Consider the following 20,089-nt stretch of genomic DNA (forward strand, 5'->3'; position numbering starts at 1 on the left):
TTTTTTTTTTGGCATAAACATATTCAGGTCCCCGTGTATTGTAAAGTTATTTTGTTATACATTTCTCTGACGGAAGAGGGCGCTCGGCTCCTACTTTACTTTTCCACTCTGGAAAACCAGAAGATTGCAACCTCCAAGGGTACAGTCCAAGCCCCATTGAAAAGTGTCAAATCAGTACTGTTCAGGGTCAAATGCACGCCAACATCCCTGAGATTTCTGAAACACAAAGGAAATTCTTGTCTGGTCACTAATCTTTCAACTTCTTTTCAATTTTTTTGTGGGTTAACCAATTACACTTTTAATTATTCCCACAAAACAAAATCACCCCCAAGAAGTGATTTTTCCTAAGTCTGATAGCACCTAATTTTCAAGTGGCAACCCTTAACTTTCTCGGGCACTTAGAACCATTTTTCAACAGTAGTTTTTAGCCATTCTGCTCTCATATGAAAGCTCAAAGACCCAGGGAGTTGATCCTGGCAACAATTTACACAATCTCACCATTTGGGAGGGGGGGGGCAAACAATCTCCTTTTTCTAAAGATAGTTTGGGGGGCACTTTAAATGGTAATGAGCTGGCCGAATATTCTCACTTGAATAAGTGGTCTGCACCCCCAAAGAAAGCCAATATTGGTCATACGAGACCATGGAGGAAGGAATAGATGCCATCCTCCATGACTAGGCTGAAAACAAAAGTCTGACATAAGTACACTATAGACAAAATGCAGGTGACATTTTTTGAAAAAAAGTTAGGATTTATAATAAAATTCAACTCTTTATGTAGGCCTAAAGAACACTGTTATATCAAAATACTGTTATAGAGATACATTCATTTTTGTTTAAAATCCCATTTTCTTTTTAATTCAAAAGTTTTTATTAGATTTTCCATTCCTTTTAAAACACAGGGTCATAAAATATTTGCTAGGTCCCTGCAACTTTGTTTTAATGAGAATCGGTAACTTTTTATAAGCCAGAATGTTTTCCTGATCACTTATGATCTGATGATGTTTTTAAAAGTAAATCGAAAGAGATAAAGTTCTAGCCTGAGTTGTATTAATATTGTGTTTTGTATCCATCTGTCAATGTTGATGACTGTTTATTATTTGTTTTATTTTGCAGGTTATATTGATCTATTATTTTGTTTGGTGCGAGTGCTCGTTTTACAGCACCTAAAAAGTAACCACTTGGTAAAAAAGTAACCACTTGGTAACCGCCCCCTTTCATCGAATGTCCGTTGGGACTGGCGCCCAGAGATCCACACAGCCTCGAAAAATAATAATAGTCACTTCAAATTGCGCCGCGCCACTAGAATTGGTCAAGTTCCCGCCTCACCTCGCGAGACGCAGATTTCATATTTCACGAACGTAATGTATGGGCATGTACTGGACATGTGCCTTCTCCAACACATGTCCAATGAACAATCCACATTGCACAGTTTTCCTACACGATCCATCAACACATGCCTCAAATCTATTTTTAGACTGAGCACCAGACCATTAGAGGCTGAAATTGAATGCATCCGCTGTGGCAAATAGTTCCAAATTTACTGATATTATGTACTGAACTGATTTTAAAGAACAAAAATAAATGTCTCTTCTTACAATTTGATTTTTTTTTATATTTATGACATCATTGACTCAAATTTCTTACCTTGGAGATGATAATCGATTTAGCGGCGTGATCTAATTTTGGCACTGCGGTTTTATTTACCTATCTCGCGTTCATGGCGTACGAGTGCACCAGGCCAGACGGATAAAATGTAAATTGTCTGAGGCGATAAATACTGTGGAATATACCTGAAAATCCGCGTGAAAACGCAGGAAATTTTAAATGAGAAGGTAAGATATCATACATATCAACCCTGGGGCATTTTGTTGAAATGAGGCTGTGTATAGGAATTTCGTACGGTTAGCAGGTTTGCTTTGCTGCAGAATAACCGTGGAGTTATCAAAATTCTGCATTGTTACGCGCGTACGTGTCGGCTGATTGCAAATTTACAGTATAACACGTATTGAAATAGTAGTGCGGTTCACTCAAGAACAGCGAACTCTGTGAATGATTTGGCAATATTATAAGCTAAAAATCTGGTCTTCGACTGTGTTTTGTGTTAATCAGTACAGTTGGAACTGCTGAAAATGCTGACTTCCCCGAGGCATAATTCAAGATTAAATTGGTAGAAAAAATGCAAAAACATGTCAAGCTCAAAACCTCTGAACATGCTTAATTCGTGTTGAAATTGAGCTTGTTTGAAAATTTGATCAGAGTTGAGTGAATGCTCATTAATGATTTGATTCTATGTACAACTACAAGATTGTCTGCCTATTTTGAGGCATTAAGTAATCAGTTTATCAATTTTGAGAGGTGTTAATAAGTTGAAAATTCTGTAAATTCTTTCATATCTTTGTAGAGGTGCAAGCTGCATGTCAAAAGTGACATTTTCTGTGCAGATTAAGCAATGTGAGGGGGTTGATTGGCGATAACCACCCACCATGTGGTGGAAAATGTTTTAAACGAAGTAGGCCCCTACGTCAGAAAATTTTGCAAATTGCAACATTCATTTCCATTGCATAAGCCTTATTGCAAATACTGCACGGTTGATTTTGTACAATGGTAGAAAGGCATTGTGGGAAGGAAAAAGGGGCAGTGTTTGCTCCTTTTTCCTTCCCACAATGCCTATTTATCATTTTGCAAAATCGCCCATGCAGTATTTGCGATAAGGCTTATTGGTCATGTTCGCTAGTGTTTTGGTTTGAAGATTTTCCCCAACATTAAGTGGTTGCGTGACGTTGATATTGCAACTCAAACTGTGTTGTGTGTTGGTCAATTTATGCCAACACTGACTTTATGGCTGAGGATTTTTCCATCTACAGAACAGCAGTGCATGTTATGAGGCTTTCCACTTTAACCAATGGATGACCACAACTTTAAGTAGGGTCACCAACCTCCAAACAGTGATGGTTAGAGCTCATGTCTTTCAGTGTCGGGAGCAGCATTGGTGTACACTTTTTTTTCCCTGTTCAATTTGTCCAGTGTGCTTGACCGAAGATGAGCCAGGAGTATACTGGGACTAGTGAGAATAATCCCCCACCCTCGTCAGCAGAGCACCAGTCAGGAGATAAGCCACAGTCAGTCGTAAGTTTCCAGTTCATACGGCTTAGCCGTTGTTTCGTGCTCCCGTTCACATCCACATGCATGTAGGGCATCGAGCCCATCTCTCTTGGCCTCTTTGCTGCATCGCGACCCGAACCCTGCCAAATGTACGTCCATGGAGAAATTGGGTATATTATATACATGTATGTTGCATCAGTCACAAAAAAACTTCCGTTATTTCTCGAAACGTGCTGTATGTTTTATTTTGCATATGTTGTACTTTTATGATGCATTTGAAGTACATCTGGTATTTGTTCAAGTCTACAAATACGCCCTTGAATTCCAAAAGTCTGCACCCAGTACTTGTCAAAGCTTCTCTGTGGGAGGTGTGATGAGTTTAGCACTCTAGTAATTTGATATGCACACAGCGTTGCTCTATGTTTCCCATTGACACTGTCCACCTTTCTGCAGGAACCGGACGTTACCCAGTCTGCTCAGTCCACACAGCAGTCTTCAGCACCACAGCAAGCTGTCGCCGGCTCCAAGCCTTCCAGTTCCCCCAAGCGAACCCAGCCCCACGCAGCCAAAATGCAGCGAGTGACTATCTTGATGCTCGACGGCACAAAGTTTGAGTGCGATGTTGAGGTGAGACCCCCCCCCCAAAAAAAAACCAGTCCGCTACCCCTCGTCCCCTTTAGCACTTTTAAACACCTTGTTTTATTTGATACACAAATGCTTGTATAAAGTGGCGCAGCAACTCGGACGTCCCGTTAGTCCACTTGAAGGTACCAGTAGATTCGGATGCACATGTTTTCAAAGTCCTACCCTGTGCAAGGATTTTAAACAATTCAACATAACTCTTACATGTGCACGTGCGAAGTTTGAGAAAACTGGCATCAAACCCTTACCACGGCACATGCCTTGCACAGCAGTCTGACGGTTTGTCCAGAAAAGAACATGGCAAAATTTCGGTACGGAGTTTAACAAGTTCGGGTCCATTGGAGCTGTCTCAACATGTAGTTTCTAAGAAAGTCAAGTCAATTTGCATATACGTGTCTGTGATAGTACGACAAAGCTTGGTAGTTTTTCTTCCATTACAGTAGCGTTGTAAGGGTTGTTACTGTCAAAAGATAATTCCATGCAGGTTTCATTGCAACTCTTATAATGAATACCTGTTTTAAGGTTTTAAGTGAAAGTGGTTTGAATTTCCTACATGTAGGTGGACTGTCTAAGGGCTTTTAAAAAAACTCCCCCTTCTCTAAGATGTTTACACTGAAGATCCACAAAGCACCTCAGACAACAATGCAAGTGGCCCCACTGAGCATGCCGAGTACATGCATTGTGCATTGTGGGGGTCAGTCACTGTGGAAGTTTCCACTGGAGGTGGGGAGGCATTAAGTGTCATTGTGTCTAGACATTTAAGAAGGCTGTACAATAGCTCAGAGTTGACCTCCTTTAATTGCTCTGAGCGCTAATGGCTGGGCTTCTGTGACAGTCACAAGCAATCCCTGTGCCTTACATGTGTGTACAGGCAGACCAGAAGGCTGCCATTATGGTCATCATTGTGGTTTGGCTTGAAGTGAATTCTTAGAGAAGACTAAAGCCAGCCAAAAATTGTTGTTTCCCATATTCCTCTCGGTTTTGCTTGGAAAGTGTCAGCCCAAAATAGTTGAGATTGGTCACATTTGTGGTCTGTACTCATTTGTAACAGTTAACAAGTAACAATGTTGGATTTTGTAATGTTGACGCTAATTATACAACATTGGTTCTACGTACTTACAGGTTGTGTGGTACCTTAAGAATATCTAAACTTAGTAAGCATGTGGTTGCGGCTACAGACAAACAAGATTATGCAACAGTTTCAAGCCAACCAGCATAAAAAAAGCAACTTCAATAAAAAAAAAAGCTGGGCGATAACCACAAAAGTGAAGGGGGGGCTGGCAAAATAGATTTTTATTACTTTTTGACAAAAACAATATTGTTTGCATGACTTTCTAGGCTTCAGGAGTCGGGCAAGGGGTACATAACTAATTTTGCCTCTAGAGTCTTAAATGTGGATGCTGTCAGTGTTCTTGAGTTCCATTGTGCACGACGCCAAAATGTAAAAGAAGGTGTTACATAAGGAATAGCACAAAAAAGGGAACACCACACAAAACCTACAGCCACTACATCTCTCTGAAACCAATTTCATCCTTGCATTATTATTTTTACCACATATCTTGACATTGACCCTAGAATTAAGCACAAGTCCCACATGTGGCCTACCGTGAGAATAATAAACCAGATGTGACAAGTTCTGATCCTAACCTACACATACGTACATTTGATCACTTTTTGAGAGTCTTTTTTTATATCAAGGAGAGCAATCAGTTGGGCAGCTGACAGTCAAATGAACCTATAAATGTGGAAGATCACTACTACAGTGTAAACAGATGTTTAAACTGTAAAAAATGATGCATTTGTGTCTTATATATTCACTTTAACTGTTTATTCAAACTTCGGGAAAAATTACAGGTGCGTTCATCATTGAAAAAAGAATGGCTATTAAAACAAGTCATAATTGGCAAAAAAATACCAAAGCTGTATTTGGGCTTACGAGCCATGAAACAAGCATCCTTGAAATCTGTTAACTTATTTGTTTAATTAACAAACTACCCATTCGAAACCCCTTCCCCAGAAAATTCTTACTGGTAGTAACTTTTCCATAATTGTTTCCTCATTTCAAAACTCCATACATAGAGCCAGTGAATTTCCGCGATCGCGGAAAACGGACGGAATTCGCGGAATCAACACTTTGAAACGGAATCCACTGCTTCAAACGGAACTTGCAAAATTTCCCTCTAAGAATGGCTTAAAAAGTAAAGAAAACTTTCTGCAAAGTACTAAAAAATAAATGCCTGCCAAACCCTTTTCAAATGCTTGCTTTTAATGAACGAATTACTCTGGAAACATGCTAAATTGCACCACTCCACTACACGATTGGGTGGTCCGCGCTGCACCGGTGCTGATACTTGTAAGCACTATGGTGTGCGTGAGCCCCATGCATGCAGCGGCAGCTCGCACAGCGCAGCGGTGCGGTACAGTACATTGTGTATACACACATCAGCCGTTCACACGCGCACTGTACTAGCAATGAAATCAAGGCGCAAACAAGTTCTTACTCACGCACACTGGTATAACTATTGCACATGTGGGGAATTTAGTCTCTGAATCTGCATGGATGCCTTGAAACAAGGCTAGTACCCCATGGCGAAACGAAACTGCATCCGCAAAACGAATTACATATTTCTTGAATTAAACGAAACCTAGTAAGCTTGGTATACCATGGCTGAATTGGTCCTGGGAAGTGTTCAATAAAGAGGGACGTTTTCAGTCACAAACATACATTTTAAGGCTCAGTTTTAAGGTTAGCTTTCTGAATTTTGTCGCACTTCTGCCAAATAAAATGTCCAATATTAACATATTGTGATCAACGACCGTTCCATGCAAGACGTACTCTGTGACTTCACTGTACATGTACGTGATCTGATTTCATATACAAGGAGTGGCACATGAATTGTCCATAGATTAATCGTGGCAAGCGTTTGGTGATCGCAAGCCGGTGGAAAATCAAGGGGTGGGGTGTGTAGTATTTAGTGTCTGGATTTGTAACAAATTTCACTACAGAAATTATCAAAAAAGTTGGAAACATTTCAGAGTATTTCCAAACAATGTTGTTATTTTTATTTCTTGTCTTTCTTTTTTTGGGGAGGGGGTGGGGGCTGGGCAAAGGTTTCCATGCATAGCTTAAAACTTGCTCTCCTACATGTATTTCATGCTTACAAATGTATGAAATTTCTGAAGTGGAATTTGGGATTTGGTGAAACAGAAAATACTCATTTTTGAAACGGAAAATCATTGGCTCTACATACGTGTAGTTGCAGTTGCCAAGCTGACTTTTTTCCCGGAACTATTCTGTGCATGCACACACCTGTACATTTATTGCAGAGATTGAAGAAATGTGGGTTGTGCTTTATATTCCCAACGGGCCAATATTAATGGGGACTGTTATGAAAACCTTGACCCGTTTATGCAGCGCAGGGCTCCCAGACTTCTATGTAAATACATGTACAATGTACCAAGCAGCCGGTTCTCTGCCCTGGCAAGGGCACGCGCTGTCTGGTCTGTTTCTACATCAGCTGCAAGATCTCATTTTGTGTGTGTGTGTGTGTTGACGCTGCCACAGGTATGTGGAGTCAACAAGAAAGCAATGGGACAAAGCTAGCCGTTGGAGCGGGTTGATGTGCAGGCACACCCGGTTTGAATGTTGGCGTTGATTTTTTCCCACTCTGTCCAGCCCAGCTGCACTATTTGGAATCTGTGCATAAATGATCCATTACCGCAAATTGTTGATGAGAGCGATCACTGATGTCTGTTGCGTCGAAAAAGAACCAGGTGTTGTCATTTATTGAGTCCTGGTTGACATGCACGTGCAAGTGGTGAATTTGATCTAAAATGAAAGTTCGCCAGATGATAAATACCTGTGTACAACATCGTACATGTACAGGTTGTTTTCACCGGCACAAACATACATACATGTACATTTTGCTCAAGTTCAAACTGAATGTACCATACCAGGCAGCTCAAAGGCTTGCAAAGCAAGATTTCAAAGACCTCTTTGTAAACATTCCAGGACTTTTTTTCCCACTGAAACAAAATGGAGAAAAAAAGGTCATCAGGTCTTCTTGCATCTTTGTCCCTATGCTGGAGTAAGATTTCATTTATTTAAAACTGTTTCGTAAAACTGCTGATTGGTACCACCTGCCATTGGCCATGTTGAGGCAGATAACGAAAGAGCGCATGTGCTGTCTCCATTATGCCAGCGGAACTCACACTCATGTATTGTAAACTGTTTACTACAGGTATATTAGTTATACACGCACATGTAGGAGACACTTGTACCTTGCCCTTTATGTCCATCACAAATGAACTCTTTGACATGTGTATTCAGAATAATGAGTCGTCTCCTAAGTCGTTTTTAACCACACTTATCATATTTGAAACCACTGTATTCTTTGACAGTAGGCCTGCCATTTACGTTACCATACAGATGAGTTGTGTAGTGTTAACATTGTACGAACCCCATCAGTGCTTGATATTGGTACCGTAGTCTACACTGACAGAAGTCCAATGGGGTGAACTAGCTTTGCTTGGAGAATATTGTCATCCTCATGGTTAAAGATTTATTTCAGGCATCTTTTTGTTGGTTTGGATTTTATTAAACTTAACTGAATCGTGTTAAGCTTTTGACCTTCCTTACATACATGTGCTATGTGCTTCATACTGTACAAAAGGGCATGAATGAACCAGTACAGTCATTGAACATGTACTTGTACATGTGCACTGGTACATTACATGTACATGTACAGTGCTGTACAGTGCGTGGTACACATACTGTTACGTGTACATGTACATGTACATGTAGCATGCATTGGCCTGCATTGTTGTGCAATGTGGCATTTGTGGAGCCATCAATTGCAGGGTACAAGGATTGATCAGTGGACAAGGTCACTGGGTTCAAAGGTCAGTTCATTGGTGCTGTTGGATAGCTTGGTTTCTTGCAGTCCACCATCAGCCCAGCTCAGTTTGTAATTTGTCAGTCTCGTTAAGCCAGTCCTTTGTTAACTTCTAGACCACATATTGTTGGAATTCAGTCACCTTTGAAATTGAAATGTATTGCCCAATAGTGATACATTACACTAATACAGGTACTGGTACCTGTTGTTGTTTCTTAATGGTTACATGGCGCTGCATCAATTATGATTCATCTGAGTATTGCTTGATGTGAAGTTTATTCCGAAGCGTCAAAAAAGATCCCACCATTTAAGTCTAGAGTCATGATATGCAAAAAACATGTGTCAAAGGCGTTGTGCTGTGTGTCCAGCATTTAAAGCATGTATGTACATGTACGGCCTGCAGATGTAAATGGCTAGATTAAAAAATGCAGTGATGCGTAAGCTCACCAGGCCAGCCATGGCTGTGCAGTGTTGCACTGTGCGTGAGGATTATGTACAAGTGCATTAATACAGGCCAGGCTTGACAGTTTTAACCTCTAGCATTTTGAAATTGTCCATATTAATCTGAAACACATTTGTGTAGAGACTGATGTGTTGCATGTATGACGTGTACTGTGTGTGCCTGTCTTTGACATTTATTTCGGAGGTTGGAAAATTGTTGGTTAACATGTGTAGCACAGGGCACACGTTGAAGTTAATCTACTGAGCAAGGCAGAATTTTAGAAAAGTAAACTGTTTTATCGTACCCACTTGCTTTCATTTTCTTCACTTTTTTGGGGGGATGTTTATTTTCAATTTGACTTCAGAACAAAATGTGTATACATGCAAATGCAGAACCTGTGAAATACAGTGAAACGTGGAACTACTTTAACCCTTGCTCTATGAGTGCAATTTACTGCCAGTCAGTAGTACCTGCCAATGCACTGCAGCTGGAGTGCATTGGAGGATTCTTTGCATTACCAGTGGAGTGATTTTCAAACTCCCAGTGGAGTGCATTGGAGGATAACCTTGTTGTCCCATGAATGCCAACAACTGGAGTGCCAGGGAGGACAATTGGGTTCTCTGGTAAAGTGATTCACTTACTTTTGAGACACCCTTGGCACTGTCAGTTCACAGTGAACTATGAAATGTGACGAATGAAAGAAAGCCCTGGATTTTTTTACTGGGCACTAGGAGGGGAAAATAGTCTGTTTTTATTATTAGTGACATTTTATGATGTAAAATGTTACTTAGCATAACACTTGAGTTGGAATTAGCATGACACTATAATATAGCATGAAATTGCTTAGAATTACATAATATCAATGTTGGTAAGGCTATATAAGACCTGCAAAAACAGGTTTTTTCAGAGTACATCCCCTTTCCATAAAGTTGAGAGTCCTGAAATTGCCGACATGAGTCAACGGGATGTGTGGAACCTCCAGTCAAGTTTGAGAGGTCAGGAGCGAGACCTGTTTGAGAGCCTTGCTGTCAAAATGAGTGAAGGAAGGTATGTGCACATTCTACATACCGATGCTTGGCCTTTTTTCCTAGTTATAAATGTATGCTTTTTCTTTCAGTTGACTACTACATATCAGTGATTTCCCTCTGTTTCATTTATACATGTAACACATACATGTACATGCAAAGAATAAAATCTACTCTACCATTTTTCTTTGCAGAAAGAGGAAGAGACATGAGAAAGAAACATGTCAGAAAAAATGCAGTTTGGATAACGAGCAAAACAGCTCCCAGCCAGGACCATCGCTGGCTCCAGCTGATACGATAACAGTGATGGAGTGCAAGGTTATAAGTGGTGGTGCTACCCATGGTAGTAAGGGTGGAGGAAATTTTGACCATGAATATTATGAGACAGAAGAGGAGGCGGGGATGGCTGAAGATGGATCTGGAGAGGAGGAGGAAGATGAGGAGGAAGATGACGAGGAGGAAGATGACGAGGAGGAAGATGACGAGGAGGAAGATGACGAGGAGGAAGATGACGAGGAGGAAGATGACGAGGAGGAAGATGACGAGGAGGAAGATGACGAGGAGGAAGATGAGGAGGAGGAAGAGGATGAAGATGATTTGTCTCAGCCAATCCCGGGCCCAACCCAACCTAAGAAGCGAAAGACGAAAACCCTAGAGCCTTTGTCCGACAATGACCAGAGAAAACCAAGACATGGGGACCATGTCTATCCAAGAGACCGCCATGGCTGGACAAGAAGTTTGAAAAAAGTACACATCCATAAATTCAGAGGGAAGAAACCTTATGGTCCTCAGCAGGTTCGCCCAGACAATGATGACCCATTGGAATATTTCTTGTCGTACTTTCCTCTATTCCTCTTCAGGAAGATTTCAAAGTACACAAACATAACTGGCCAACCTAAACCAAACTTCACCAAACCGACAACTCCAGCTGAAATCCGAGCTTGGTTTGGCATTAGAATGTTGCAAGGGGTCCACGGCAACGAAAATGCAGAGGATGACTGGTCAACGCATCCAGGACTACGCAACAATCTCATCTCCTCGACAATGACAATGGCTCGTTTTAACCAGCTCTCTGAATCCTTGGCATGTTCAAATCCACAGCGTGGACCAGCAAGAATCAAGAGGAAGGCAGATCGGTATATGTGGCGAAAGCGTCACCCTCTCTATCCTCTTCAGATTGTGTGGGATAAGGTTGCCAAGCGATGTAGTAAGAACTACAACGTTCACAGGGATCTGGCACTGGATGAGGCCATGGTCAAATACAAGGGAAACAAATCCAATGTACGGAAGTTTTTCATGCCCCTGAAGCCAACCAAAGTAGGCTTCAAAATCTTTGCCGTGTGTGAGTCCAACTCTGGCTACACTCACCACTTTCATGTCCATACTGAAAAGGGACTGAAAATGAAAGATCTAAGTCTCCAGATGATAGAGCCATATTTCGGCAGGTACCACCGGTTCTATTGTGACAAAATCTACACATCAGCTGCTCTTGCAGAGGCACTTCTCGAGGAGAAAACCTACATATGTGGAGCAGTGAAGCGATCATCAGTTGGCCTACCAACTGATTTCAGCACTTCTGCTAAGATCAATCCTGCCATGCACAAACACATGACAGGCATGAAGAAAACGCCACGAGGGACGATGTACGTCCGCCAGAAAGGCCAGATGACAGCGGTACTATGGCGAGACACTAAGGTTGTCTCGCTATTATCCACCTGCCACCAGGGGTATCGTGATCAGGCAACAGATTTTGTCTCAAGAAAAGTGATGCAACAAGAACAGAAGAAGGCACAGAAGATAGATGTACCAGCCCCGCCTCAGGCGATTGCGTACACAAAGTTCATGGGCGGAGTGGACAGGGCAGACCAGCTCCGTTCCTACCACACATGCAGCAGACAGTCAATGTCATGGTGGAAGAAGTTGCTCTACTACCTGATTGACGTTTCACGCGTCAATGCCTACATATGCTATAAGCATCATCGCGAGGCAGAAGACAGCCCGTTGATGAGCACCAGAATGTTCACCGTCAACATTGCAACCTCCCTCATTGCGGGATTTGCAGAAGGAGCACCGGCCTACCAGCCAAAACTCCAGCCGGTTCCTATCTACAATGGACCAAACCACCAGTGTGTCAGAATGCCAGGGAAGTTCCCCAAAATGTGCATCCAGTGCAAACTTACAAACAAGAAGACAGCCAAGGGAAGGAATGTTGTCACGCGAACTGGTTGCACAAGCTGCAACATACATCTTTGCAAGGCAGAATGCTTCCTGATGTTTCACGCAGCCAAAGGTGTTCCATGTTAAGCATAAGAAATGTTGCCACAGATAACAGTCAATTCAGCAAAAATAAAAGGCATGTAAAGCAATAGAAAAGTAGTGTTTTTCCTAATCAGAAAGAAAAAGCATACATTTAAATAGGAACAGAGGAAACCAATTCCTGATAAAAAAAAAGAAAAGGTACTTTCATTTGGGGCAATGATTGTAAGACTGAGCCCTGAAACAAACAAAATAAATATGCATTTTCCAATCTCTTACTGGTCCCACCAGTAATAAAAAAGTACAGAGTAAATAAAAAAGTACAGAGTAGTAGTCTTTACTTTGACAGCCCCCAGCAAGTCAGTTTTTCCAAGCACTTAGTATTTTACTGCACAGCCCAATAGAAGTACACTCCAGTGCACTCCAGAGGATTGTGGCATGTAGCTTTGCTGATCAATGTAATACACTAGGCGTTTACAGCTGGACCAAGTTGACCTCCAGTTTACTTTGCAATTCCTTGAAGTGTACACAGTTTCTCCCTTAAAGTGGTGTGGCCGTTAGTGGAGGGCCTTGTAATAAACATAGCCACTTTTTTAAAGGGGAATATTGCAGTGCATTGGAGTGTCAACAAGAGCAAGGGTTAACAGCTTTTAAAGCATGTATCAAGAGTTGAGAAAAATTTAGAACTCATCTGCCATCTTAGAAAATCAACCATCTTGGAAAAAAAACAGAGGTGCTGACTCCTGGTTTTGAGAAAAGAAAAGGTGTAGAAAGTATTAGAAAGATGACAAGGATGACAATGTACATTTGTTTTAGAAATGTTTTTCACATTGGAGTGCCTGGCACATCTTCCAACAAACCTGTTCAATTTGGTGTTACGTTGGTGGTTTTTTCCTACTTGCAGAAACGTTGCAAGGGTCAGGCAATCCTCGACAAGGCATGTCAGAATCTGGACCTGATGGAGAAAGACTATTTTGGGTTAGTCTACAAAGACAACCAGGAAGCAAGGGTGAGTCGATCAACTCCCGGTCATTTATTGGATTGACTTCATTCAAGCCCCGAACTGTTTTTCCCCAGAACAACACGAGCAAGGTCTGGTGTTCTAACCAATTTATCTCATTAGGCGATGGGTAATTGGCTTGGAGCAACTGAGAGACTATTTTCTTTTTTGCCTGGATGGGATGCCAGTCCATCGCAGGCTGCTCCCCCAGCTAATGCAGCTAGCCATTTGTACCCCTGGTTGTCCTGGGTGGAGAGAGGAAAGCAAAGGGGTAAAGTGGCTCGCCCAAGGCCCCAACTTACGGCCAGCTGCTGGATTTGAACCCGTCACCTTCTGGTCAGGAGCCCTAAACCTTAACCACTAAACCGCACTCGCCAATTAGAATTGAGTTGACATTTTGTTAACTGTTCCGAGTAAAATTTTGTGAGAAACTAAAATTAAGGTGGTTCGATCAAATACTGACAATACAACCCTAGAAGTTAATGGCCATGTAAAGTTGTGGATATGCAGCTCCTGAGTTTGTATTTAGTGGTTTTTAATGTTTGTGTACGGTTTACTCTCTTTTTTATCAGACATGGCTTGACCCAACAAAAGAAGCAAAGAAGCAGATAAGAAGTAAGTTTTTTTTTGGTTTTCCTCTCAAATGCCATGTAATAATCTTGGGATGATTCTAGAGAGCGGAGTAAATTGCCCGAGTAGCTTCCTCATTTGCCATGTTTCTTCAATTTGGGAGCTGGAAGTGGATTGGCCATCGCTCTCAGCATTTTTCTCCAGCCCTGTTAGACCATTTTGGACATTTTTATTATCGCCGGAGAAGAAACTCCTCAGATCTAACCTGTCGCGAGTAATATATTCATTAATTTTGGGGACAGTTTTACAAAACGCTGACGCTTCATGCTGTTAGGCTCGTGTCATCCGATACGTGGTGTCGTCGCCACTCCGGCCTAAAGTTTTTTCTTGCGCGTATCCATGCCAGGCAAACATTTCGCCCGGGACCACATTCTTCTAATGTTGGCCGTGTACACATGCGCGGAGAAGAGGTCGCTTTGAAAACCTAGGCAAACATTTCAATTAGCGGTGGCTGCTGGTTTGGGATCCGGGCTGAATGGAATGGGGCCGCAATGAACAGGCTTTTTTCTTGGCCAATGTCAACTCCACTGCTTCGCTCACCGAGTTCAATTACTGAGCAGTAGGCTTGGACGATGTTGCAGTTTGTGACACCGCAATATTTTGTGACAAAAATACCGCGATATTCACTGATACTGCTATATTCTTTGAAGTGGGATATTGAGTGTGCGTCATCAAGAAGCAACCACGATAAGAGGCAACATTCAATGGGAATGCCAACAACTCCAGACCTCCACTCTCAAAGCTCATGCACATGCACACCAAAACCACAAAGACAGTGATAATAAAACTTCAAAGGATTTTGGTGGCGGGTTTGGCAGTTGCTCAAGTGTTCTGTTACGGAGTCCAAGCGACAACGAAGATACCGGTTGACAATGGATGACTTGCACTAAAAAGATGGACTGAAATACGATGATATGATGCTTTTCCTTTATTTTCAAAGCATATTAGCAAGAATACCATGGTATCGAAATTCCTTGCGGTATTTCGGTATTTATGGATCTCTAGTCTGTATTGAAGAAATACCGCCACTATTTAGTGATACCTTTAATACTGTCCAAGTCTGCTGAGCAGTGTTAAGGGTAACTCCTTTCGGGTTTGTCAGTATTACTTGTAAAAATTTGCTTAGGAGAACGGCCCCATCAGATATGTTAAGATAATGCTGCTTTATGAAACCTGGACATCTGTGTTTGTCATCATTGAATCGTCTGTCCTGTTACGCTTACCCAGTGAGCTAAGTGCAGTTGTCACAAAAACCAGCTCTGGCACTGGGCTCTTGAGGTCGTCGATTCATATCCCACCCTGGTCCATTTCTCTGTTCCTTGTCTGACATCAACAATCTCAATGCAGTACGTACATGTTGGCACTGCATTCTAGTGTGTACATGTGTATTCCTTCGTTTTCATTTGAAGAAGAGTCAGCTAAAATACTCATATTTCTTGAACTCTGAACCTTTTTTTGAGCAAGATATTTGGACGTGATGTCCCCAGCTCTTACTCCTCATTTTGTGGCGATAACCTCAATCCCCAAATGGCTCTAAACCTGTGTTTTAGAGAGGGGGAGACTTGTGTGGACCTGGGCTGGTCCTCACAAGGTCTTTGCCAGCAACACTGTGAGGACTTTAATTGTTAAGAGGTCTAGATACATGTAGTGATTAACATGCTTGTACATAGGTACAAGTGTTTGTTCATCACATGTAACTTTTGGGAGGTTCGGAAATTTTAAAAATATTTGGGTTGGTATTGGTTCTTTTCCATTGAAAATGGAGACCTGGTTACACATGTATATGTAGTTCTCAACCAGATTAGAATTATAGAAGCCCAAGATGTGTTATCCAGCTAACAGGAAACATGATTGTTATATTTTTCTACTCCATACAGTTAATATGCACTAATGCACACATTGGCGTTAATGGGCTTGTTGGTTTTTTATAGGCATAACCCCACACTTGTTTGTGATGAGTAGGATTTGAACAAGTGCCACTCACTGCTTTCTGGATGATCTCCGTTCTGGGTGCATTTGGTGGTCATAACCAAGAATTTTGGTTCTTTTTCCAAGGGGAATTAGGCAAGCGTAGTCTCAAATCCCCAAGACAAGTCAACGAGAAGAGAAACAGTCTCGGTCATGACCACCAAACTGCTCCCCTGATGGGACCCACTGTTCCTGTCCCAGGATGAGAAATAATAGTAATATGCTAATGTTTTTGAAGAGCATATGTTGTTGATGGGAAGCATAACTCACGCTGTTGAAGTTCAGCTGTGTCACGGTCTCCATATTGATCAAGTGCATGTACTGTCTGCGTGCCAGGGATGCTGGCATCGTATTGCTTGTTAGCGGGTCTAGCCCCACAACCGTTGACAGATGGGAATTGGAGATGTATGGAGGCTCCATGTCTGACTAGATCGGCCTATTTTGATCCATGGAAAAAAATATGTATGTGCATGAAATACATGTACACAAATGTGACCCGAATTATCGAAACGAGTCACAAGTTATCATAGCCAGTTGTTTTGGAAGGCCTTTTAAAAATTGGCACAGTGCCAATCAGAGGAAATACTAAAAATGCTCATGTACTCGTCAGGATGCTAACCTAGCATGCAAGGGATACATCAAAACAAAGAACTCCTTTTGCTCTTTCTGATGCATTTCAAATTGCTGAAAATATGGCCAGAAGACTCATTTTGCAGTACCCAGTCTCAAATGTGGTAGTTGTAGAAGTCTACCTGTTTGTGTCGCCTCAAGTGTTCTGTCTTACAGCCCACTACGTGTTCTCTGGTGGTACCCTACCAGACCCATTGGAATCTGTCACAGCCGAATCCGAAGCTGTCCCTTCTTGGTCCGTTCAACATTAAAAAAAAACCCAACAAGTTTGCCGAGTGGATGTTGCTGGGATCGGTGCCAGCAGGGTCCATCTCAACAGTTTCATTGAAGGTCTTGTTATGTACATGTACATTGTATGTATCGTGTACTCTTTCTTTGACAGGCTAAATAAAAACATCCAGACAGTTCCAAATACAGGCTGGTGGCTATTTGCATATTTTCAACCACAACCTTCCTTTATGGCAAAGTACTTCATGGCCAATGTGGCTGTGAGGGTATGCATTACCTTAGAACAGATTCATGGATTTTTGTGTGCCTGGCTTTATGGTTTTTTCTTTGACTATCAGTTTGCACCTGCTAGGATCTACTGTACGTTTTGACTCGTTACACTTAATTTGTTCTGACAGGGGTTGGGTCAGAAGATGTGTGGGTGGTTTTGCCTTAGGAGGAAAAAAAATGGTCTCTAAGAGAACTGCGTCATCCTTAAAAAATGTTGTTCACTTCTTTTAGCCGCTCTGTACAATTTTCTCGAGTCCGATTCCATTGTATTCAATGTTCCAGTTGCTTTGGCACATTTTTTATCCCCGAAAGAGATTAGTTCAACCAAGGATGAAAAAAAAAATCCACCCTGTGAAAAGATTTTGCGAGGTTAAAAATTGAAGTCGGTTTGACAGGATTGCTGTGTTGGGAAGGGCAGCTTGAGAGAATGGAACCTTTCGCAGACACCAGTCGCTGTCCTCGAAAAATGCATGTACCACACGAGGGGATTAATCAATATATGTGCCGTGGTAATTACTTCCCCGTTTGGCTGTTAGTTATGGCCGAGTGGACATTCCCGGGGCTGGCAGACATCTTTGTGTTTGGGGATTGCGTGCTCAACTGACAGATGTAGGGCGTATGGATTCCAAGATACATTTACATGTGGGCCTGGCAGTTGGGGATTCCAGGCAACCGGGTACATGTAGGTCTAGCACCTTGCCTAGGTCGCAGCGCTTTCAATTGTCCCTTGACATCCAGAAACCAGGCTTTTTTTTTTTTTTTTCACTGGTATGCTTAAAATTCTATTCAGGGACATACAAGCACAGTATGTACAGGTGCATATATACTATATGTACAGTACTATGTGAAACACATGTGCTGTAAAATACTGTACGGGAGCCAGGTGTAATTGAACAAAGGAGAAGAATGTGACGGGGGGGGGATTGTTCTTTTGTTTCCCTTGCATTCTCACTAGATGCAGTAGGTACGTGTACATGTGAATGTACATGAAGACGGAAAACCCCACCGACGGTTTACTGCACCTTCTCCCAGGTTGAATGAATATTTGTTCTGGCTAAGGGGCCGGCACTTAAAAACCGCTTTTGATCCAACACTTTAGGCGACGTAATCACGTTAGTTTTGTCCCACAATACAATTTTGTCCGGGGTTCCATCTTGAGCTGCCTACGTGCACGGCTGATGCAAGGGATGTCGTTCGCTGGTCATGATTCTTCAATTTGCTAACATTTCTGATGTGACAGGGACGGTCACTGCTGTGAGTTCAGCAGCAATAAAGTTTGTTGCCAGTCTTTTTCTTTTGTTTCCAAACATGTCAGCAACATAATCTCATCGGACAGAATGATTCAAATCCTGATTCCTTCAGTATTTAAACACGACGGAGTGTTTCTATTAAAATGCAGTGGTGGTTCTAATAGTAACTCAAGTGCTACACATGCCATGTTTTTTTCATTTCTCGCATCTTCCTCTGTTGCAGGATCTTTCTTGAGGGCTTCTTTTTATAGCTAGATCTATTTTTGGCACGGGCCCTGATCCTGACACATTCTGCAGCTTGCCCGTATTGTCCATTAGTGGGGTGTTATTTTGCATGTCATTCTAATCGGGAATCTGCCAGGGATTTTACAGGCAAAAGAAAAAAACCTAAGCTAAATGGAGACTGTTCTCTGATTTTGTACATCTGTGAAGGGTATTATGAACTCAGAATCACCGTAGGCACAGGTTGCGACATCTTGTAAAGCACAGAACCTGCTGTTTTTTTTGTTAAGTTGCTGGTACAAGTACCAGTACATGTACATACAGAGCTTATGTTTTGTCCTCTCCAGTTTATTGCCCGATGTAGTCGCGTCTGTCATAAATCTCTGCAAGTCCCCAGAAGTTTGTAAGTCATTTAGCCTAAAGCCAAATTAAAACCATGTCACTGACTGTACAAATGAACTGCGACAAAAGCGTTGTTCACCCTGTTACTTGTGGCTAACTTCGTGAAAGGACTTGTGAAGAGACTTATGGTGCGACTCACGACATGCCCAACGCTGGATCCAAAAATATGTGCAAAATACCAGGTACTTCCAAAGCCATCGTTTACATGTACGTGTACATTGACATGCTATAAAGTGAAATCCTTGCTGGACGAGGTGGCCAACCAAAAACAGATCAGGATGCTCCATTGTCTTGTCCGTCGCAAAATTGAGGAAGTCGTGGTCGCAAAGTCAGGCATCTGTCCTGCAACGACATTTCATAACAAATGATTCATGAACACAGTTTCCGCCCAGTGATTTTTCTTTCCCCAGTGGTGTCCGATAATGATTTCCTTTGTTGTTAGCCAGTGTTTGTTGACACAAACCGCTGGGGCCTGTGTGCAGAATGCATTAGCGTATTGTTTCCCCAAAACGGGGAAAAAAATCAATATCTGAATCGGGCAGGAAATAGTCGATTGATAGAAGCAATAATAAATTGTAGTGGGTCAATGCACTTTACTGGCCATGCTTTGTTTGACAGATTGGTCGGTAACCTGCTTCTTGAAAGCAAAACTTTCCCAGCTTTGGAAATTAGAAGCACTAACAGATAAATTTGGTTGTAAGACCAAGATGGTTGAGAGCTGCTGTAGTCATACCGTGAAAGTGAAGGAGTAACAGTACGTGTTTTCTTTTGAGAAACCTTCCTGACTTTTCCCGAAATCCTCCGCTGTGCTGGAAACCAATGGTACATCCTTTATGCTCTAACTTGCAAGGTTAGCATCAAGCCCCCTGCAAGGTACCCGGTACCTGTACTTGTAAGAGCTGGCTGGGCTCTGCCTTCCTCAATCTGACAAAATTTCGTTGCTCGTGGTGGCTCTGGAAGGGTTAGCGGTTGGAGATTCAGGACCCCAAAATTTTGTTTGATAGATAAGGTAGATGTGCCTTGAAGGTTTGCTCGAATTCTTGGACTTGCTTGCAGATTAGGCGGCCTCGTTGCTGTAAACTGGCTTCCCAAATCCGTCCATCTCTTCATCTCTGATGCATATGT

General features: G+C 42.1%; 1 protein-coding gene across 9 annotated transcripts in view; it reads left to right on the plus strand.

Annotated features, from left to right (window-relative positions):
* Positions 1-1,680: 1,680 nt before the first annotated feature.
* The window catches only part of LOC110978784 (protein 4.1-like), a 62,320-nt gene continuing 43,911 nt past the window's right edge, over positions 1,681-20,089 (plus strand). For all 9 annotated transcript variants that reach the window (XM_087149073.1, XM_087149075.1, XM_087149081.1 and 6 more), the window contains exons 1-5: positions 1,681-1,834; positions 3,027-3,128; positions 3,558-3,731; positions 13,269-13,373; positions 13,937-13,979. In XM_087149073.1, coding sequence (XP_087005199.1) covers positions 3,042-3,128; positions 3,558-3,731; positions 13,269-13,373; positions 13,937-13,979 — 409 coding nt within the window. In that variant the 5' untranslated portion in view covers positions 1,681-1,834; positions 3,027-3,041. The remainder of the gene's footprint in view (positions 1,835-3,026; positions 3,129-3,557; positions 3,732-13,268; positions 13,374-13,936; positions 13,980-20,089) is intronic.

Source organism: Acanthaster planci, linkage group LG18 (genome assembly GCF_054643075.1).
Source record: "Acanthaster planci isolate LZ-2023a linkage group LG18, COTS_SCS, whole genome shotgun sequence".
Taxonomy (NCBI): Eukaryota; Metazoa; Echinodermata; class Asteroidea; order Valvatida; family Acanthasteridae; genus Acanthaster; species Acanthaster planci.